The sequence below is a fragment of the Falco peregrinus genome, chromosome 8, assembly GCF_023634155.1.
Source record: "Falco peregrinus isolate bFalPer1 chromosome 8, bFalPer1.pri, whole genome shotgun sequence".
In the NCBI taxonomy this organism is placed as follows: Eukaryota; Metazoa; Chordata; class Aves; order Falconiformes; family Falconidae; genus Falco; species Falco peregrinus.
The window spans coordinates 53,659,999-53,683,133 of NC_073728.1; the positions used below are offsets into that span (position 1 = coordinate 53,659,999).

Here is a 23,135-nt window from a genome sequence, read left to right on the forward strand (position 1 = left end):
TGAGCTTTGCAGCAGAGCTGGGGCAATCCAAGCAGCCTGCAGACACTGCTGCTTGGCAATCATGATCACTAGAGAAACTGCAGGAAAGAGTCTTCCAGGGAACAAGTTCAATGGTAGAGCTTCAGCTGTGCACTAATGGCATTTCCTATGAATCATAAAAATTACTTGAAAATCCCCCTTTTCCTGCAGTACTTAAAACAACCTTCCCTCCAGCCAAGAATGTCCCAGACTGCAGAATTCCCCTCTAACTTCTTGCAAGGCTTGGAAATGGTGCTGTTAGCTTATGGACACCTTCTCCCCAGACCCCGATACCTTTGGTTCAATTCAAGCACTGCAAGAATATTTGTCCCACTGCCCCAGCCATGCTCTGCGGACCTGGCCAGAGCTGTGCCCCAGCTCCAGGGCTCTCCATGTCCCTTCTTTGCTGCAGGACAAGCAAGGCATAATGCCACATCCACACTGTCGTGGCTGTGGATGATGGGGTCTATCTGGAGACACGATGTGGTCAAATGCAAGGGTTTGGCATAAGTGGAGAAGGCTCGCCCCAGCCTTGCCCTTCTCGTGCAGCAGTGCCAGAGATGAAATCCCAGGATCTGGGTCAGACACGGCATGGCTGCTTATGTCTTTTCTGATGCAATAAGGCGTTGTTGGTGCTGGCTGTAACCCTGGACCACAAGGGATGCCAACTTTCTGAGGGTTATGTGCGAACACTTGAAGCAGGCACCCTTGCCAAAAATAATGGTGCCTCTTGCCTTGTGCCAGAACTGGCATTGAAGCTTTGTGCTGAGAGCCAGCCTGGCAAATGCAGCCGGTGTCAGACTGCTCCAGAAAAACAGAGTTATTTTCAACCTGGACCAGTTCCCTGGGCTGGCTCCATGCAGCCCCATGACTGGCCCTGACAGCACAGGGGAGGGAGCAGCAGGAGGGCAGGGACAAGTGGCCCTGGCAGAGGGCCACCTCTTTGGTGCCTGTGGATGCCCTTGGTGTGGGTGGGTGTCAGGCAGGACATTGCCCAAGGAATGTGGAAGAACCAGATCCCTCCCACCCCACTGCAATGCCCTGGTGAGCCCCACATCACCCCGCTCTGCCAGAGTCACCTGCAGGGGAGCAGGGTTTGGCCAGATGGGTGGCAAAGCCACCACATGAGGTGTCCTCAGGTATGCAGACAGGACCGTCCAAAGGTGAGCTACCTCACGTGGCGTCCCAGCACAAGCCTGGTTTGGTTCCTACTGGCACAAGCTGCTCCTCTCCAGCTATTTTCCCAAATGCCGTAAGCTCTGCTAAAAATAGCTGGATGGAGAATCAGCTAAGGTCAGTGCAAAGCCAATGCCCATGGGCTCAGGAGGGAGGGCAAAGGCCCCTTCGTGAAGGGCACACTGCTGGTGTGATGGTGTGGGCAGGGGGAGCATGAGGAGATGCTAGAGCAGAATGGGTGCCCCAGACAAGCAACCTGCTGTGTCTACGAACCTGCAACCCAGATCTAATTTAAAACACAAATCCCTCAGCCGTGGCAGAAGCTCACTTGCCCCTCCTGCCAAAGAGCAAAGAAATACTGAGATGACCTTGGCTGCCCAGGACTCAGTGAAACCCACTGGTGGTGTCTCAGCTTGTGCATCCAGGGTTTGCTCACTTACAGGAAAAACTGGGCGCAAAACCGCCTTGGCTTCTCCATCTCTCTGAAACACTAAACACCAGAGAGAGACAAGACCTTGGGCTGAAGGTACGGACCTTGCTTTTTCTTGGCTACACAGAGTACACAGGGCAAACATGTCCCTCTGGAGAGGGGCTAGTGCTAGGTGGTTGGAGGGATGAGCCAAAAGACAAAAGATAGTGGCTTTACTTCTGAAGGTCTTGGGTTTCTGCTGATTCCACTTTTCTTTTTCCTTTGCATCAGGTCCAGCTTTTTTGGACCTTGCCATGAGACAATCTGATTCCCTAAACCATCAGAAAACTAGCCTGGCAAAACAAGGGAATTGTCTCCTGCCAGGTCAGGAGGTGCATCAGCTCAGAAAGGGGCCAGACTGGTAGAGTGAGTGGCCAGGAGTGAGCAGGACTCTTCCTCTCGGCAGGGCATGGGATCTGTCAGCCTAGCTCAGCTGTGCCATGTAACTTTGCCCTTTGCTGTCCGTAACTTCCATAACTTTGCCCATTGTGGTCTGTATTGCAGAGTGCTCAGGGTGTGCATCCCTGGTGCTCCTAGGTCCTACCTGCAGCAGCAGGAAGAAAACTCTGGATGATGGCAGCTCCACTCCAGAGAGGCTCTGAGTTTACACCTTGACCTGAACACGAACTGACTGCTCTGGAGCCAAGGCACTGCATGCCCTTTGACTTTTTCAAGCATGACTTTGCTTAGCTTGTCACTTCACTGTTCCTCCCTCCCCAGGAGCCTTTAGACAGGAGCCCAGGATATCCCTGCTGCCCAGGAGGATGAGCAGTTGCCTCCTGCTCCAACTTCACAGCAGTACGTATTTGCTGACACAGTTACAAGCATGGAAAGAGGATGCTGCTCCATCAGTGCTGCGTCAAACAGCTGGTTTATTACACTGAAAACACTCCTTTGCTGGGATCAAATTAAGAGGTTTGGAGATGCTCAGTTGCAAAGCAAGCACAAATAAAGGATGAGCAACACTGGGATCAAGGAGAGCTGGTCACACTGGAGGCTTGGTTGTGCAGCAGGACTTCTGACCTATCTTATGGAAAGGGAAGAGAGGGGATTTATTCCTTTCACTTTATCAAGTGGTGCAGCTATAAACGTATTTTCATTGTCTCAATGACCCTGAAAGATGTGAAAAATAATAATGAACAGGAGCTAAAGAACAGCTTGTGGATGCTTTAGCTGTCCAAGTTCACCCCATCCTCTTTGGTGGCGGTGCTGAGGCTGGTGTTCTCCCTGTTAGCAGTGAATTCAATGACTCTCATGTTCTCTCCTGGGTACACCCTTCCAGGCAGCAGGAGGTGTTTCTTCAGTTTTCCCACCTGACCGCTCCTGTTTGGTGTTTTGGCTGACAGCATATCATTGCCAACAGGGGACAACCCTTGCACTGTCCCCTTAGAACTCCTTGAGCCATTCAAGTCACCAGTCTGGCAGAACATTAACCAGAGAAAACACCAAGAGAAACATTAGGAAAATTTTCTGTAGGCTTGGACAGCTGAACCAACCACAGCCTAAAAATCCCCTCACAACTTACATTTTCAGTACATCATAATTGATATAATTTTAAATCCAGTCGGTATCTCCATGGGGTTTACGTTTGTACGGATCTTGGTACTGTTTGTGTTTGTCTTCACCAATTTCTGTGCTTTCTTAAAGACTCAGGACACAAACCCCAAGGCAGAGGATGTCTGCAAGGGCAGACAGCTTTCAGACTGCCAGTATCGTCACCGCTCAGCGAGGCATCCCCCAAACGTGGTGCCATAGGATGTGGTTTTCTGCAAGGCTCTAGGAGGGGAATTTTCCTGTACTGTGGCATCAAGACCAAACAGATCCACTGGCAAAAATAAAAACCAGCAAAAGCTCTTGCGCAGGTAGACTTCATCCTCACATGGGGGGAGGATGCCACACAAGGTGAGACCCACCTCCAGATCTGATCAGTTTCTGGACATCTAGGATCCATCAGGCTGTGAGTCTCCTCCAACCTTATGCTCTGATAGTGTTGTTTGTTCACTGGGTTTAAATCTGCCTACCCAGAAATACACGTGCCTTCCCTCTTCTCTGAAACTGAACAAAGCTCTCCTTGCTACTCCTTGTGGAGACTTAAACGGATCCCCGGAGCCAATGAGACATAAACCTAAAAGGTAGGATCCAACATGGTGTCCCCAGCCCAAAAACAGGTGTAGCCTGCAACCACGGGAGTGAGGAAATGGGAAACAGGCTGAGGTCATCTTGGCGTGGCAAACAGTGGGATGCTGGCACGTGGGGCTTTCCAGCTCTTCCTTCATGGAGCATCCAGAGCTGGAGATGGGGTGGAGGTTTTCCCCACACTCCTGGTGCCAGTGCAGGAGGCTGTTCACAGGTATCCTTAGTGCTCCCGGCCAGGGGTGGTGGAGCTGCAGCTCTGCTGGTAGGTCTTTCTTCTCTTCTGTATTCTGATTTTAGCTTGGTTTCTGCTGGCTGACTTCTGCCCTCTCTCTGCTATCCTCCAGCCTGTCCTGCAGCCCTTCCCACATTGCTTAGACTGATCCTCCTTTGAATCCCCCCATTCCCCCCTCCTCTCCTGCAGGACCCATTAGTGAATGCGTGTTAAAAAGAGCAAAAGACAAAATATACCAAATTATTTCAGGCCACCTCTTCTGCACAACACCCACCTAGACGGCACACATTTGGGGGAAGGTGTGTGCCCGGGTGTGTTTGCACGGGGCTCAGCTGGGCCAGTCGAGGTCCCGTGTGATATTCCCCGGGCCAAGGCACCGGCAGTGTCCCTTGGACACAGGGATGTCCCCCGGCAGGCAGGAGGTGGCAGCATTGCATAGCCCAGCAGATCCTGCTCTCCTGAGTACCCAGGCGTAGTCTATTTAATGGCCAGGAGCTGCAGACCTGTTTTTCCAGCTCCTCCAAGGATACGTGACTCAAACCGAACGCCTCCAAACAGCTCAAATCCCATCCAAAGCAACCATTAAAACCAACAAAACCCCGAAGGCCGCTAAGTGCACATCAGTCCTAAGCTGTCTGCAAATCAGCATCAACAGCAGTCTGAGGGCAACTGAGGACACAGGGGCTCTGATTTTAGAAATGAGTGTGATGTTTAGATACCTCATTTGCCCTTGAAACTCCAGCCCCCTTAACTAGTGTGCAATGTATCTGAGCTCCTCCGCACAAGATCCACATTCCCTTTGAGTGACAAGAGTGCAGATATTCTTGCTTGCGCAAATGCTCCTTGACAGAACCGAGGTGGGAATGAGTTGGAGGCTAGCTTGCTCTCAGAGCATCATTTTCAATCTGGCACAGTTCGGGCTGATTTCGAGTCCTTCACATTTTATTTGTATTAAAGATGTGGAAAGACCTGTAGTAAAGCCTTGGATCTAAGGTCCCTAAAACACAAGGGGACCTTGGGGCTGATATTTGCAGTTCTTTTTTTTCTCCAATTGCAGGACATTGCTGGCTGCTAGTCTTCCCTTTCCATTCCTCCTGGTCTCTCACTATGGAGTCATCCTGTAGCTGACTGAGTCCACCTCAGGAAGAAACAGGCAAATCACAGACTTTCCTCGCTGCCTAACAGTGAGATGGACAGGAGCCAGGACTTTTTTGCACTTGTGCAGGCAGAAAGTGTTTGTATCACAGTGCCTTTGCCAAGCTAGAAAGCAACATGGTGAGTGCAATAAAAGCCTCTATCACTGTGTGGATGCTGTTCTGTTAAGAGGACTTCTCTACCTTTACATGAACAACTTCCTACAGATAATAGCAGTGTCCCAACGTGGACCTCTTAATCTCAGTTTTATCCAAACTAGTTAGCTATTCAAAGAAATCTGTGCATAGAGCAGTCAAAATCAAACTTTATTATTCATATGGCTTTGGGTGTGCCGGGCAAGCTGGAAGGCAGACTGCCTCCCTTAAAAACAGACACCCTGAGCAGGCTTTCCTTCTACCTACATGAGCTGAATTACTGTAGCTCATTTCTTTCTCCTGCAGACTGAATCATTTCCCAAATGTAGGCTTGCACAGCAGAAGAAGCTGCTCTGACAGGGAATGATGATGAGTCACCGGGAATTCACAGTTTTGTGTTCCTGCAAAGGAAAAACTCACAGCACCAAGCAAGGGGGCAACAGAGGAGATCTCGGTTTTGACAGACAGCAAGAAACAGCTCCTGGAGCATGAGTTGCTGGGTCAAAGCAATCTGGGGAAGGAGAGGAGCTGTGTGTAACAGCCACGTGAAGGCAGGGGGCTGCAGGGCCAAGAGGTGGCCATGACAGGTGGCTCTGCCCATGGTGTGGTCCTTGTGAGGGGCACCTGCACTGAGAAACCCCAGGAGGAGATGCATGCAGCCTGTCTGGGATCCGCAGTGCTGCACACCGCAATCCGAGCGGGCCGAGGCTGAAGGTCAGAGGGATAAATCGGACGCAGCAGGCCGAGCAGGGAAGGGTAATGAAGCAGATGTCGTGTGTACAGGAGCGGGGAAGGCGCCACCAGTCCCTCAGCCCAGGCCTGCAACCCGCCAGGCTGCAGATACCGCAGGGCCCGGGTGCTGCGGGAGGACAGGGACAGGTTGTTGTGGATTCTTACATACAAACGCGGAGTGCTAACGCACACACAGAGCGGGGCCTGCGGTTTAACAAGAACCTTGAATCAGCGCCAGCAGCCCAGACACAACCCCACACAGAAAGAGACATGAAGCGTGCGTCACGGCGGTGACTCTGACCCAGCTTTATCTCCCACTCCCTCACCCCGACAGCCACCTCGCAGCTGGCAAGGGCAGCCGCCCGGCTAGCCAGGCACTCCCTGACCCCGGAGGGCTGCCAGGGCGGGCGGGCTGAGCGGACACCTGGGCGACTCAGCGGGAGCCTCGCGGTTTGAGGCCTCCCCGCTCCCAGCCCCAAGCCGGGCAGCACTCGAGGCAAGCCAGTCGAAGCCCGCCAGGCGGGGCACGGGGCCGCCTGTCCCTTTAAGAAGCGGGTGAGGGCACGCACGCTGCTCCCCGCCCGCTTCCGCCCGGGCCCGGGCTCCGCAGCGCGCATGCGCGCAGCTGCAGGCGGCGGCGCTGCGGGCCGGGGGCGGGTGAGGAGCGACGACGGCCGTTGGCTCCGGCGGCGGGCGGTGCGTGCGCATGCGTAGAATGCGCGCCACAGCCCCGCCCCTGCCCCGCCCGCCAGCCCCGCGCAGGCGCGCTGAGGGAGGGAGGTGGCCTGACCCTGGCGCAAGCGCGCCGGCCGCCCCGCCCCGTTCCCAGCGTGCCCCGCGCGGTGAAGAAGCGGCGGCTGCAGGCTGGGGGCATTTTGTGTCTGTGATAGCAGCAGTTGAGAGACAAGATGGCGGCGGCGGCCGAGTGAGGGACCGGCGGCGGCCGGGACCCGGCGGAGCCAGAGGGCTTCGCGGTTCCCTTCCCCTTCCCCCCTGCCCTTTCCTACCCTTAACAGCACCTCCGTGGCCGTTTCTCGTTTTTCTGGAGGGCTCTGAGAGCCGAGTGCCGCCCGGCCAGGGAGCGGGACAGAGCCGCGGAGGGGGGCGCCCGCCGGAGGGGCCCGGCTGGAGCTGAGCGGCGGGGACCCGCCTGCCTTGTTCTGCCCCCCTCCCCCCCTCTTTTCCCTCCCCTGCCCCTTCCCCCCCCCCCCCCCCCTCCGGGGCGGCGGTAGAGCCCTCTTTCTCCCCCCAAACCTCTCGGCGCCGGGAGGGCCCCTCAGCCGCCCCTCGCCATGGCGAGTAGCAGCGGCTCCAAGGCCGAGTTCATTGTCGGAGGCAAATACAAGCTGGTGCGGAAGATCGGGTCGGGCTCCTTCGGGGACATCTATTTGGCGATCAACATCACCAACGGGGAGGTAAGGGCGGCTCGCACTCCCTCGCCTCCTTGGGCCCGTCGGCGCGGTCCCTTCTGCACCTCGGGGGGAACCGGAGACCAGCGATAATCTTCCTGAGGCCGACTTGAAGCGTGGTTTTGCTCCCCTTGCTCCCGGTGTCGCTGCCTGCGAGGCATCGGGCGGCCCTGGCTCGCTAGGGTGGCTCAGCCGCCCTCCGCGGGGTGGGGGAGTTGAAGGTGCGTAGCCGGGGGTGAGGGGCTCCCCCCGGTCCGAGGGCCTTCATCGCCGGGCGGGTGGCACTGCCCCTCCCGACAGCAGAGCCGTGCGGTCGTGGTGCATAGCTCGCTTGCGAATGGTAGGGAGAGGAGACCCCCATTGTGGGAAAACGTACTTTGTCTTTTATGAGCGGCCAAAGTCGTCCCTCTCCCGCCAGTCATCTGTCTGTCTCTCAGTTGGGGAACACTTTATCTCATTTTCATCAACAGTAGTAGAAACAAAGAAGATCCCCTGTTTCTTCAGCTCTTTTTTTCATGGTTTTTTTTTCTTCCTCCCCCCTCACGGCTCTGAGCTGTAAAGAAGAAACACCCACGTATTTTCTTCCTGACTTACGGATCTGAAGACTACATCTCCAGCTCAGTTTCATGACCTGGGATGGATATTAATGTACAAATCATCACGATACGGATTTTATTTGAAGACACAACAAAATGCAGGACGTTGAACACTGAGAGCTTAAAAAATTATACCTCAATCAGCAGCAGGGGTGTGTGGGGAATATTGAAGTGCTGTGCCCCTTAAACCTCGGTGGCAAGGCTGTGCTTGGTGGACACTCTCCTCTGACTCCTTGTTCCCTCTCACTGTAGGAAGTTGCTGTAAAGTTGGAGTCTCAGAAGGCTAGACATCCCCAGCTCCTGTATGAAAGCAAACTATACAAGATTCTGCAGGGAGGAGTTGGCATCCCACATATACGGTAGGAAACATTCATGTAAGCCAGTACAGTGACTTTTCTTTAATGTTCGGGTGAGGCAGGACATTGCCATTAAAAACAGATTTATCTGGGAGGGATTGGGCTGTTGAGGGGGGGGGAAACTGTTCTCATTCTAAGCTTTACTACTAGTTGGGTGCCCTCCCCACTAGCCCCCTGTCTTGTCCTGTCCATTTGTACCGTGCTTTGAAAGTGAGATCTTTAGCAGTTCCTGAGCTGTGAGAAATTCCTGTTATTAGAACAGTGAGAGACTCTTTCAGTTAGAGCCAGTGTTGTTCTTGATGAATTGAGAGTTTGGAGCCGGTACTGGAAATGGCTGCTTTCTTTTGTTGCTTGCTTTTTTTTTTCTTTCTTTTTTTTTTTTTTTTGTTCCAACATGTCTTCCTCCTCCGCTCAGAAAATGGCGGATGGACGTGATTAACCCTCCCCCTTCTCTTGTTGGGACAAGGGACGTGCTCAGGCATGCATCTTTTCCTTTCATAGTTATGTGCTGCAAGGCTTGAGACTGCAGAGAACCTCAACCAGGAATGAAATGGCAGCCCCTTTCTGTTACCCGCAACAGATGCGTCACTAGGATTTCCGTACAGTTAAAAGTGCCAAGATTAATCCCTCCCAATTGCTCCTTACGTGGCTTCCTTGTTTCATATTCTGTCTGAAACTTTCGATAGTGTTTAATAATTTCCTGATCTAGAAGAAAATCGCTGGTGCAGCAGACTCTAGGAGGAGTTACCTCTCTTGAGGCAGAGGTGTTCTACTGTGTTCGTTCCCAACTACTGAATCTATGCATCAAAATAGATTAAATGAAACTTCAGTTTTCTCCAGAAAGACTTTGTACAATAGTTGTTCTTTTTTTGAAACTTTGTTAATAGTTATTTTTAAAGTTAGTATTTCTTATATTTGCACTATGTCATAAAAGAATTTTGTTCCTTGAGCTCTAGAAACTATTTCACTTTGGATATGGGGTCAAACTGTGGATTCCATTTAATCTGTTAACCCTTCCCTGACTTTGTTGTATGCGCACCTATAGTGGCCTGTAGGGTCTGTTGCAAGGTTATAACGATGACAAATTCTAGATCATGTATTAATTCTAGCAAAACCTAAACCAAGTCTGCATTTCTGGGTTTAATAGCTCTTCCCCTTCCTCCGCCATCCCTGAACACTGGCTGTAGTCCTGAAAGTAAGCTGGAACTACGTAGTGGAGGAGACAGTGTTGTCGTGGCCATCTGTCCTCATTCACTACAGCCTGCAGGAATAGAATAAACATACCTGAATTAAGCAGAATACTTGCAGCTTTAACAGAGTTGCTTACTTGAAAACAGGTTTAGTCTTTATTTTGGGCTACAGCTTCCTTTTCTTCAAATATGGGTGCCTTTGTTTCACAACTGAAGGAATAGAAATTGCATTTTGGAATGCTATCACAGTATAGTTACATGCTAAAACAGGGATAACTGGGAAAACAGCCAAAGCAAGCAGATATCAGGTGTTTCATCACAAAACTGGAAAAGCAGACATTCATTTACTTTTTTAATATAGTTAAGAACATTCGGTGCTATGACAAAGGCTAAGTTGCAAATTTTTCAACTTTTCCATGTAACAGACATGAATTACTGTTTTAAGTTAATGGATTTGTTTAAAATGCCCTGTGAGAGTGTTCTAAAGCTGAAATACTGGAAGTAATCTTGCATGTTGAGAAACTTGCTTCCAGCTTCAATTACAGCAATCATCTTCTAAGTTTTCTTTCCTCTGTGTTTGGTGTTCTGGTATTTGACTTTGTTTTCTGTATAACCAGTGGCTGTAGTTCGGAAGTCTCACCACCACAGGGGAACCACAACCTTTCTTTAACACATACTGTCCCCCCTACCCCCAATAATACAGGATTACAAGAATGTGAATAAGAATGGACAACTGAGGCAGTACTCAAAACAACTCTCATGGGCTCATTTTGCTAAAGGTGTGTGATCTATTTGATAATGTCAGTGAGTCTTAAAGTTACTCACTTTCAGGTTCTCAGCATTAAATCTAAGTAACACTTTTCTAAAATAGTGTCTGTCAGAAAATTTTTGGAATCACCTTTCTCACTGTCTTCAGAAGCAGCGTTAACTTTTATACTTTTTTTTTGTACTTTTTGTTACGTACTGTTTGTATGTACCAGGTGCTGCTTGACAAGTTCTTTGACTAGGCTTATGTTACTAGTTGTACGATGTGATGTTTGTAGATGTACCTTGTGATGTTTGAAGAAATCTAAAATAGTATTTTTATCTTCTTGAAAGAGGATGCTGAGCAACACAGTTCTTGCGATAAATGTTAGAATGTACATGTTTGTAGAACTACGCACGTGGTACTCAGGGTCTAAGGCGGAGGACCTGGCCTACCAAATAAAGTGTATCGCTGAGGTGGATTAATAAGGATACGCCTTTGAATAGGTGATTGCAAAGAGTTAAGACCAAAGTGAAATTACTGTGCATATTCTTTCGGACAGTTCAAGCTTTCCTGATGTGTTTTTGGCAGCAGTGAAGCTGGGAGAATGTATGACTTTGTACTTAGGTCACTTTGCATGTGTAATTGATAACACATGTTCTGCTATTGTCTTATAATGATACGCTGTCAAGTCAGAATAAGCTCTTCTCAGCTCTGTAGAAGGATGAATCAAGTTGAAGGAAAGTCTTTCAATATATTTGTTAAAATTTCTGTAATGCGACACCTTTAAACAACAACAGCATGAACAGAGCATTTGATAGAAAATTAAGGAATCATTCTGAGCTTTTCCAGTTGTATAAGCTGGGCTCAGTAGCATTTTTATCTGTGCAACACTTCTGGGAAACAGAGGTGCGTAATGTTGCATTTGTTGTTCAAGCATGAACGACTTGTTCTCTTTTTCATCTACTTAAGCAATGCAGTGGCCAAGGTCAGCTTACTAGAAGTTGCATTACGTGGCTTTGCCTTGCTGAAGTGGTCTGCTGTGGTTCTTTGACTCACAAAGCTGAAATAATAGGTGAAGTATGGCTTGCTCATTCATTTTGGGCACCTGTTATTAAAACTGATTTCTGCACTTTAGATGTGATTGTGAACTCTGTAATGATAAGATAGCATATCTGGAGTGTCACTTAAATTATCTAGAAGCAAGCAATTACTTTTTTTTTTTTTCATAGCCTTGAAGTTTGATTTGATAGCCTTTCTGGCTGACTGCAGGGAAGCTAATGAGCAAAATCTCAGCTTTGGAGTTAGAAGTTTTTTAATACTACTTAATTTTGTGGGATCAACTGTGAGCCTTTACTTGTCATGGAGGGTGAGCAAGTGCTGTTGGTACTCCCACTGTAACAGAACATGTTGTTTGCACATAAAACAGCAAAAATTGAGGCTGGGATGGCTTTATTTATTCTCTGAATATTCTAAACCCTTTTAGACTTGCAAATCTTTGACTTAGCTGCTCATTGTTGTTTCCTGGAAGAGTAGCAAAGTTTCTGAACTTGTCTTGAGTTTCACAAAACCTTATATAAATATTTGCTCTACAGATTTTTAAGCTGTGGCTTGTTCTTGATGTACAAATTTTGCTTAATTATTACCTTCATTTTTCACAAAAGGCTCTTGAACCAAGCTTAACATTTTAACAATCTGATCTGCCTTTAGGACACAATGCAAAGTCCGTGGTATTCTGCTGGGCTTATTCTCATTGTTCTCAGCCATCAGCTGTCTCTTTCTTTTTTCTCTCTTTTTCAGTGACAAAGCATTTTTAGCTGTAATCTTTTTAACTGGATACTGATCCTATTAGTTTGGACTATCTACCTTTATTCCCAGATTCTTGGTTCTGGCTTGGAGGAATGCAGCAGTCTGGTTATTTTTGTGTGTTGTTTTGTCCATAGTGTAACTGTTAAAGCACTCTTGACAAAAGCGATTATTTGAATTACCAGTGACAGTCACTCTTGATTTTTGCCGTTTATGGTGTTTTATCAACTATTGTTTGTATCCTTTATGACTGTTACCTTTAGGTACTCTTTCAGATGTAATTTTGAAAGAAAAGTGGGCTTCATATTTTTCTTCTGACATTATCATGGGATGACTTTTTTTTCATTATTTGTTTCAAATGGAAAACAACTGTGCTGGAACCAGTTGTGGCTATTGGTGATGTATCGGAAGTCTTCCGTAAGAGCAGGAAGAGGGAGAGCATAGTGAATGTGAAACAGATACTGCATGTGTTCTTGTGTGGGCAAGGCCGAAGAGATACTGTACAGCGTGTGAGGCTAATCAAGGTGATAATTCAATTGAGTTGTTCATAAGTTAAAGACCCAAAAGCTACCAGATTCACTTTTTTTTTCAACGTTCTCTTGCAAACTGAAAAAGAAAATCCTTACACTTCTGAACTTTTCAATGTAGTAAGTTCTTGCCAAATATTTTGATGCTGAGAAATTCAGTATCGCCACACATGTATCACTACGCAATCTTCTAAATAGTGAAGTATATTGTAAAGTTTCTGGCAAAAAAAGAAGAAAATTATAAAAATGTACAATTTTTGTTCTGGTTGGTTATTGCCATGTTGCTAGATAATCTGTTTATAACAAACTCTACCTATATTCATCTTCACAAAGTAATACATGTAATGGAAAAATGTGGTCAAGTTTGGTAATCTTAGGGTTGTTCTCACAACAGATTTTTCCTTGAGCGCTTGAAATTTTGATCTCTTTAAGCAGCATATAAAAATCTGTAAATACACTTCTCAAAGACGTTCATTTTAAACTGTTTTCCCAATAAATCCCTGCAGCATTAAAAAAACCCAATCCACACTAAAAAAAAACCAAACGGAAAACCCACAAACAAAACCCCAGCCCTCTCGGTGCCTCCTGCCCAGCAAAAAGCCTGAACCCAAAACTAGTAGTCAGATAAAGTCTGAAAAGTTTTCTGTCATCTTTTCATTGGTAAGACTGATACTTTCATTTAGGTCTGCAAGTAATGAGGAGGAAGGTTCTAGCAATAGAACCTCCTATTAATGAACCTTCTGTTACTACTTAAAGCTGCGTACTGAAGGGCAGAACCACTCTAGCAGATAAGATGAAGCCTCTTGTTCTGGTCTCGAAGTAAAATTGAAAGTTAGTCTTTTAAATTAATACCTACAATTTTTTCTACTGAGAAATTGTCTTTAAACAAAATCTATTTCATGTTTTACAGCTATCTAAACTTCTGTCTTAATTGGTCTTCATGGACTCCTTAGAAGCATCCAAGAGAGACCACAGTTTGAAAACAAATGAAGCTGAACTTTTTCAATTTTGGTTTTTTTTTTTCTCCTTGCCTTAGCTCAGCACTTGCAGAAACAGCTGCAAAAGTATGCCGTTTCAGTTCAGTGTTGCTCTCTTATGGAACAGGTGATCAGCAGAGGTACTACTGAAACACTTGTCTTCCTCAGCGACGTTTCTTGTACCCACTGCAGATTAATGGCTTACCTTCTTGACTGAACTGAATCTTCTGGGTTTTATGGAAGAAACTTGACTTGGGTGTTAATGCACTTCATAAAACAGCTAGCGAAACAGTAAGACAACTACATGGGAATATGTATGCAACATAACACTAAGCTGATGAAATGACCTTACTGCTTAGGAGATGAGTTGCACTGGTGTACTTCACATATTCATATTTCTCTCATAACTGTACAAAAAGTGATACAGAATTTTATTTATAGAGTCTATCTAACTTCATAACGTAGGGTGTTCATTGCTGTTTCTTTATTTAGTACTTGGGTGGCCTAATTCATACTCACCATGGCAACTAATGTTAGATGACACCTGCTAAATATTCCACTTCAGTATATCAGTCATGCCATATTACATTAAGTTCATTTATATTACTCTTAGCTGGCTAACAGTTAAGTGATTTTCCAGCTTCAGGGGAGATAAACTAGAAATATAAAATGTGTCAATTTAGACATGAATTTGTGATGATAAATTACCGTTCTTATTCGTATTGCTTCAGTATCTGTTAAGGCTCAAATTAGTATATTTTTACAGCAGAATAAACTTACCAATTTGTCTGAAACACCATTTTGCCAGGAGATGTCTTTCGTGAGAAGTCTGGAACATGGGACCAGAAAAACCCACTTTGGTCCAAATCCAGCACCTGTTTTGGACAACATGCTGTTCTTTCTGTGAATCAATCAGGTGCACTGTTAAAACTTTCTAGGCTAGCACAGCAGTGCTCATGATTCTGTTGTTGGACAGAGAGAGCGAGCATGCTTCTGTGCCTAAAGATAAACCCTTGTACCCATATGCAGCCAGCCCATAGTTGTTCCTTCTCTGAGGTTTTTTTAATAACCTCCCCATTACAGTCCTCCCATATCTATGAAGAATAGTTGCATAACTCTATAGCTGCCTTCCTGAGCTGTTTGAATACATGATTACAGAGGTCACCGCCTTCCCAACTTTGTTGAAGTCTCTTCTCTCTCCCTGTTTTGATTTGGATTTCCTCTCTTGAATGTTGGTGATAGGGCTTGCACGTCAGTACCTTAAGCATCGATACAAATTGCTTTGCAGTTTCTGTGTAGAATACCTGTACTTTTACTGGTTAGGTTTACTTACTATTTTCCAGTGATGTCTGATATTAGAGCTATATGATTATAGGGAGGTCTGTGTTTTCTGTTTAGTCACAGCATCTGACTAATGCCTAGTTCAGAGACTTTTGTATCAATGACTTAGTGCTTGCGGAAATGGAATGCAGTTCCAGAGTGTTCATCAGTTCAGTGTCATTTGGTTTTCTGTAGGTTGTCTGAATCCTTTTTTTAGGCCTTCCAGACTTGCATATTTATTCACTGTTGTGTGGCTGCTGACTTGTCAAACTTACTAATAAGGTGATCTCAGGTAATTCGGGTCATAAGTTCTTTCCAGCTTGCTTGCTTCACCGTATTTCTTATTGTTTTAATAGTTTTGGTAATCCGCTGTAGTTCTGACAGTCTCCAGTTTTCTCATGTGAACTCTTCTATTCAGTGTTTGAAAGCCCAAGTGCTGGGAAACAATTGCATAGGACTACACTGAGGGTCATAGGGTCATATACTTAGTACGAGTTACGAAAGTGGCAAAAGTTTATGTAATGTTGAAGAAGTCAAAATCGGCCTTTTTTTTTTTTTATCTGACTATAAGGGCTTCAGGAAGTCTAAAGGTTTGAGTTCATTCAAGTCTTGTTACAGAAACATTGTACTTCCTTGCAGTGAGACACTAGGAGATAATTTTTTATTTTTTTGTCTCATAAAGCATGACTGTGCAGTTCTGTTTGTAATTCCAGGTTGCCACATCCTCCACTGGAATAGTCAGTGATAGAATTAACGGAAGCTTTTAGTGAAGGACAGGTTGCCTTGCAAAGCAGGTGTTGATTGAGGAGAGCTTTTATTAAGCTGGAACAAAATAGTCTTATTGCTCTGGTAGTAGGAACAGTTTCTTGTGACACTGAGCTGATTGATGTTTTGGTTTTGTATATAGTAAGCTGTAGACAAAATGAGAGGCCATTAGACTAATGGTGACAATGCCTTTACTGCCTTCATGATTTCAGAATGCATGGGATTTGGGGTTTCTTGACAGTTATTTAGTAATTTAGTTCATCTTGACCTGAATTTGAGATTATTTTTTCCCTGTGAGTCTTCCAAAGCCTTTTATTTTATTCCTCACGTGACCAGCTCACACAGCTCTGATAATTGTGTTGGGTTTGTTACCTTGTTGTGATAAAAACGGTAATGTAATGGATGAAACCGATTGTCTGCTAGAATTGTTGAAGTGGTACAGTAATTTGAAACTGGGACTGTAATTTCATGGCCCGTCTGAATTCTTTTAGCCCTTCATCCACCTCTCTTTGCTAGTTGGCCTACCTTAGTCAGACCCTTTCTTTGAAAGATAACGCTGGATGTGAAGAGAATGTTATAATAACCAAATTAAATATTTTATCAGTTAATAGCTTGTTTTGTGGTTGTTCTTTTTAACAAGTATTTTCTCAAAGGTTTATTTTTCATTGACATGATTTAAAAAATATGCAATTGCTGAAATAGACACCATACACTTTTTGATGCAGTTCTGAAAAACAGAAATGAATTTTTAAGTTTGGGTAGACATAACTATGGTATTTGTTACTAAGTGCTAGATTTGTTACTAAGTGATGTGCAGCAGTACTTCACTTGTTTGTCTCAGGGTTAGTCAAGGAAATGAAAAAACAAAACAAAACATGCCACATGAGTTCAAGTAAGCATTCATTTGTCATGTGGTCTGGCATCATACCCACTTTACTATGTAGTATTTGGAAACCAAATACTTTGACCCCTGTGTTATATGACCTAGTTGTTCAGCATATAGCTACAAATACTGAAAATCAAGCTGTTACAGAATTTCAGCCCAGTGCATATACTGGGGCAATATATCAGGCTGCTAAACCACGTGATTTGGAAACTTGATGTGGTGAATCGTGGTCTTCCAAATTAGGCTAGTCACTGAAGTCATATTAAGGTCACTGTTCAATCTTTATCCATGCTTTGACAGACAGCTTCATAAAGGGTATTTACTGTATTCTAACTGATCTGTAGTAATTTTACCTGTAGCTTTAAACAGATAAGGCAAGGGAGAGTGACAAAGCATTTTCATGCATGCATGAACTTGGGCACACTTTACAGCATGAATGTAAACTGGGGTTCTTAACAGCTGTGTCAGGTATTACAGCGTTACGCCATCCATTCAAGGATAAGTCTTAACTCTTCATAATAATACTGTCCCATTAATGTTCTGTGTAGTCTTCAATAAAATAATCTACTGCTATTCTTCAGGAAAGCTGATAATCCGTACTTTGTGTGGGCTTTTTGGCATGAGTAGGTGTAAGTGGACCTGTGCTATCAAAATTGTCTATTTAAGAAATATGTCCTAGTAGGGACATACAGCACAGTGAAAATGAATTAGAGAAATAATGAGTTTTTCTAGTCAGTAATTTTTCTTTTTGAAATAATACACCATATATAACTATATGCAGAGTTATTACCTACCCAAAGTGAACTGTCAAGTAGTTAAATCTCTTGTTCCCACTGTCCACTCCCCTGCAAAACTTTCCCTGCTTAAAATGTGTTGCTGCTGTTGCTTCCTAAAGTTGAGTATGAGGGAATACTCCAAGTGTGCTTAAAATAAAGTCCATGATGCTCTAACAGATGTGGGATGCTTGTGCTCAGAGATGTTAGTGTTACCTAACAGTTGCCCAAGACTTTGTATGGATCATTCCTTCATATCAGTAGTTCACTACAAGTTTCATGGCTGATACAGTATTAGAACTTCTGAAGATTTTTTGAGACAGTAATTGGTTTTTTTTTAGAACTGTGCTCAGATTATTGCCATACTGTTTTGCACTTTAGTCCAGTAGTGTTAAAACTCGCATGTCCAAAGTGCTCTGAATTTGTGCTCATCCAAAACATGTTCTTATATGCCATTTTATATTGATATGCAAATATGGGAGTAAGGAGTATTTGCCAAGCTCTTACCTATCATAATACTCAAGGTTTCCTGAGAAGAGCCATGACTTCCAGCACTTTTCCTCGGAGATGCCAGTAGTAGCAGCTACTAGACTTTGAGTGGACATGATGTAGCCTTACTACTTAATCCTGTTTTCCTTGGAAACATTCCAAGGGAAATGAAAATTTACTTGCAGTGTTAGCAAAGTAAATAAAGCACAAGTTACTCCAGTACCCTAGCAGAATTTTAGTTTTCAGTAGTGAAATGGATGCGGCAACCTTCTGTGAGAAATTATATGCAGGTAGGCATGAAAATGAAATGTGAAGAGGTCCCATCTTATTTTTGTCTTGCAGAACTGATCCTGCTTTCCACCAGTGCAAAATGGTCAGGAGATTAAAATTTTCTTGTGCATATGTAGAAGTAGGCCAAATGGAGGTTGTGCAATCAACCTGAATTACTGCACTTACTAAGCAGAGAGATCCCTATAGAGGAACCAGATGCCTGCCTTGGGAGCTACATTTTAAAAAGCTTCCTTTTCATCAGCTTCACTTTTTCTGTGATGCTGTAACTAAATTTTCTTAGCTCAGTTGAAGACTGATCTTTGATCCTTTTTCCTTATACTGCAGTCTCTTGGGCACTGAACCATTACTGTACTGAACAATTACACTCAGCATCTGAACAGCATCTCATTTTTACTACTTCTCCATCTCTGTGTAGCATTTTTTAAATACTTTTATTGATTGCTCTTGCAATTGAAACTAGCTTCTGATCACTCCTTAAAAGGGCCTGGCTAGACAGGTCTTCTCAAAATGCGTGTTTCATGAGTTGGCGTCAGGTTGCAGTGTGGATATTAACCTTTTCATAAATTAGACTTTATCAAATAATACCATCAGCATGCTTTCCTAGTTGAGTCACTTGTAAATTGGGGGTATTTTTGTACATCATAGTATATTCAATGAATTTTTAGAAGGCAGAAACTGATAAAAATAGTGCTTATAGTATCGGTATGGTCATTGACATGATGGAGGAAAACTTTTGATGTTTCATTTGAATGACTGCTTTAAAAATACATATTTTCTGCATCCCCTCTTGATGCAGGGAGTGACTAAAGGTACTAGACTGATCTGTAAAACAATACGATCCATAGCTCATCTATAACTTTCATCAAATTTATAACAATGCATTACAAAGTGCATAGTTTCTGCTAGAATCCTGACAGTAGGAAGGTACAGGCCAGTAGTTACTGAAACATATCCAAATATAGAATCTTTTCTCTGTGATTTTGTAAACATTTTATTTTGCTATCCTGGCTAAGCTTGGAATCCTGTGAGTACCAAGGAATTTGTCAGCTTTATCAGTGGTAACTATTTTCCAGACAACTATGCATTAGTCTCCTGGAGTCATTGCCTAAAGTGGAAATAAAATGTCTATATAGATCTTTTAAGCCCAAACTACCACTGTGTTTGAGCTGAATTTTGATTTTTTAAATTTTTTTTATCTACATACTCTTATTATGGGGTATGTTGTTGGTATATCTTGTGCATCACTGTTGTTGGAAACTTAGGACATCTCCAGGAGGGAGTTGGTCAGTGCCTTATCCCTTGACACCTGGTACTAGGTCCCTGCCATAAGGACTAGGTGCCTAGCAAAGGCACAGTGCAGCCCTTTGCTTGACAAGGTGTGAATCTTTCCAGTGATGTAGCAGTACTCAGCAGAGCTTCATAAACAGATTTTCTCACAGCTCTTGCTTAACTGAAGGGATCTGGAATGTCCAGAAGGACTGTAGAGAAGAATGTTCAGGTTCTGTCTTTCAGTGTCTGTTTAAAGTATGGAAATTCCCAGCCGAGATTTGCAGAAATGAAAGGTGCGACTCCAGGTCTTCTCAGACAGCTTAGGTGGGGAAATACTATCCCCCAGTTAGGGATACATAAAGTAATACTATGATGGAAATGCTAGACATGGATTGGAAAGAAAAATATGCATGGGAGGCCTCCTGCTTGTTCTCACAGCAGTGGTAACATTTGGGGGTTTTGCCCCGAATTGATATATCTGATACTTACAGGTGGGTTTCAGTGTTTGGTTGCAATTGATATTTTGCTAAATTTGTATTTTTACTTCTATGACACTTAAGTGATTCTCTCTTCATTATGTTGAAAACCTGGTAAAGAGTCGTTTATCTTCTACTTGGTAGGACAGTAGAATGTGATTGCTGTTTGTTTAAATTTGGATAAATGAAGCAAGGCAGTATATGAGCTAACTGCACAGGCTGCTTTCGTCTGTTGCAGAGAAGTCATACCTAAAAACAAAGTCTAAAGCATGTAAATATGTTTATGTGAAGTTAAATAATGCAGGAAATGATGAGACCGTAAGGTGTTCTGCAGATGAGTTTCACATCAGGCTTGGTACATGCACCTCAGTATATTGATGTTCTGCTTTGATTGCATTTTCATTTTGGCGTTTGTCATTTCAGTTGCTGCTGAAGTACAGTAGTGTTCCCTATTAAGGGAAAATTAAGGGAAAATTTATACACACACTTGCCACTTCTGTATTCTGTTCTGTCCTCAGACTTCGTTTCCAGGAAAAATTAGACACTATAGTTTTTGGTTAGCTTTCAAGATTAAACATTAGTCGGCAATGTGCCCTTGCAGCCAAGAGGGCTAGTGGTATAGAATCATTTAGTTTGGAAAAGACCTTTAAGGTCATGAAGTCCAACTGTTCACCTAGCACTGCAAAGTCAACCACTAAACCATGTCCCTAAGCACCAAAGCACCACACCTATGTGTTTTTTAAACACTTCCAGGGGTGATGATTCCACCACCTCCCTGGGCAGCCTGGTCCAATGATTGACTACCCTCTCAGTGAAGAAATTTTTCCTAATACCCAGTCTAACCTTCCCTGGCTCAACTTGAGGCTGTTTCTTCTTGTGCTATTGCTTGTTACTTGGGAAAAGAGACTGACCCCCACCTGCCTACAGCCTCCTGTCGGGTAGCTGTAGAGAGCAATAAAGTTCCCCGTGAGCCTCCTTTTCTCCAGACTAAATAACCCCAGTACCTTCAGCTGCATCTCACAGGACTTGTGCTCGAGCCCATTCCTCAGCTCCATTGCCCATCTCTGGACACACCTCAGCACCTCCGTGTCTGTCTTGTGCTCGGATTTGGGCCCGTGCTGGGGGGATGATCACTGCTCCTGTCCTGGTGGCCACACTATCTTGGATACAAGCCAGGATGCTGTTGGCTACTTTGGCCACCTGGGCACACTGCTGGCTCATGTTCAGCTGGCCATCAGCCAGCACCCCCAGGCCCTTTCCCACTGGGAAGTTCCCTCTGCAGAGCCTCCTGCCCTCCAGCAGATCAACGCTCCTGCCCAACTTGGTGTCATCTGCAAACTTATTGAGGTTGTACTCAGTCCTGGGCTGCATTAGGGTTCCTGCTAATCTGAATAATGAATTTCCTTTGTTGCAGGTGGTATGGTCAAGAAAAGGACTACAATGTTCTAGTTATGGATCTTCTTGGTCCCAGCCTCGAAGACCTATTCAACTTCTGTTCCCGCAGGTTTACAATGAAAACAGTACTTATGTTAGCAGACCAGGTATGTACAAATCTTATTGTGAGAAAGTTAAAAACCTTGACATATTTGGTTCTTTTTAAATGGGTTAAATAATGGTGTTGTATGTAGCTAAGTGAACACTTGACCTATAAAGGAATGAATGGTGGCTTCTTTGTGCTGTGACATACAGACTGAATGTAGGCCTGTGGTGGGAGGGCAGCACAGATACCAGCTCCTTGATGTTGCACATCTGACGAGGGCAACTTTAATGTATTGACAATAATATGGATGGATTCATTCTCAGTATCAGCCATAGGGGTGCTGTAAGGTCTGAAGCCGTCTCCAGTTACGGTTGGTCTGATTCAATAGAAACCTGTTGTATGCTGGCCAGCTGCAGTGACGGGTGGGCAACATGCAAGTCTGTGGGTCTGTTCTTAATGAACGTCACAATGCGTTCACGACCTCCTGCAATTTCTAGTACCAGACCATGAGTTAATAAATACTGTTTTGATTGATGCAGTACTTAAAGACAGTCCTTAAAGTTGTTAGTGGAGGTGCCACTCTTATCTCCAACTTAGTCAAGGCCTCTAAAATTGAGGGCTGTTAAATCTTTTTCTAGCAATTGATATTTTTTTCAATGTGGTCATGAGAGTACAGCGTTTGAAATAGCCAGCCATATTTATTTCTTGCTATTTAATGAATAGCTTGATTGTGCTATCTTCAGCTACTTGAAAGGCAGTGAGGGTTTCTTGAGTTGAATTTTCAATGGTAGTTTAAATTTCATCTGATGTTATGTAATTGATGTTAGTACCAAGTTGTCACTTAGCCAGATGCTTGTAGAATCCCAGGCTCTTGGCCAAGGAAGCTCACGGCATTTGTGTGGATATGAGGTCAGCTGTCCCTGTTCTCAGCTGCCTTAAGTGAATGGTACGGTTGCTTTAGAGAGCCATTTGCCTGCTCAGTTAGCTAAAGTCTGGGTGTTAGAGCATCTCCAGGGAATCCGTATGGGTTTTCTTGCAGTATTCCTTTGGATGATGAACTCTAATTAGGATATCAGTGCACGGAAATGGTTTTTAGGGCATAATCCAGTAGAACAGCTGTCAAGGGTATGATGTTGTAACAATTCAATGCACTAAAGACTGCATGAAGAGTGTCTTAGTATCTGGAAAGCTGTACCACGTAAATGCGTGTGCTGTGATCTCATGCACAGGAAATCACATGATTGTATATGATGATACAGATGTGCCAGAGTTTCTCTGCATCTTCACTGCTGACTGTTATTCCTGGATCACAGTACCCTAGACATGACAGTATGGGCCACAATCAAGTTGTTCCTTGCTCTGTGAAAACTGTTACCTGGACAAGTGATGCTTGATGATAAATAAATAACTGGGACAGGGGAGGGAGGGAGCTTTAAAATTGTCTTGTGGTAAGTATAGAAAACCTTTGTTTGAAGTAAGAAAAAAGAAATTGCTCTCTAATGGGACACTATAGTTAGAACATCAACTTGAATGTCTGGGAAGTTGTTTCAGGCATTTAATCTGCCATTTCCTGACCAAGATTATGGAGTCTTAACATGTAAGAAAGATACATTTATTTGAACAGCATAAAAAAAAGACTTGGTTTTCATTAAGCAAATACATAAACTTAAGGTCCCCAGGAAGGTAAAACTAAAAATTCGTATTTTCATTGAAGGTTTAAGTGAATTG

The 23,135-nt window shown here is 44.5% G+C and overlaps 1 protein-coding gene across 4 annotated transcripts in view; it reads left to right on the plus strand.

The window, feature by feature from the left end:
• The first annotated feature begins 6,867 nt into the window (after window positions 1-6,867).
• CSNK1A1 (casein kinase 1 alpha 1) overlaps window positions 6,868-23,135 on the plus strand; it is a 37,197-nt gene continuing 20,929 nt past the window's right edge. The window contains exons 1-3 of one of the 4 annotated variants that reach the window (XM_013294664.3): window positions 6,868-7,467; window positions 8,310-8,416; window positions 21,342-21,468. In XM_013294664.3, coding sequence (XP_013150118.2) covers window positions 7,345-7,467; window positions 8,310-8,416; window positions 21,342-21,468 — 357 coding nt within the window. In that variant the 5' untranslated portion in view covers window positions 6,868-7,344. The remainder of the gene's footprint in view (window positions 7,468-8,309; window positions 8,417-21,341; window positions 21,469-23,135) is intronic. The other 3 variants (XM_013294662.3, XM_013294667.3, XM_013294666.3) reach the window with 3 other exon arrangements.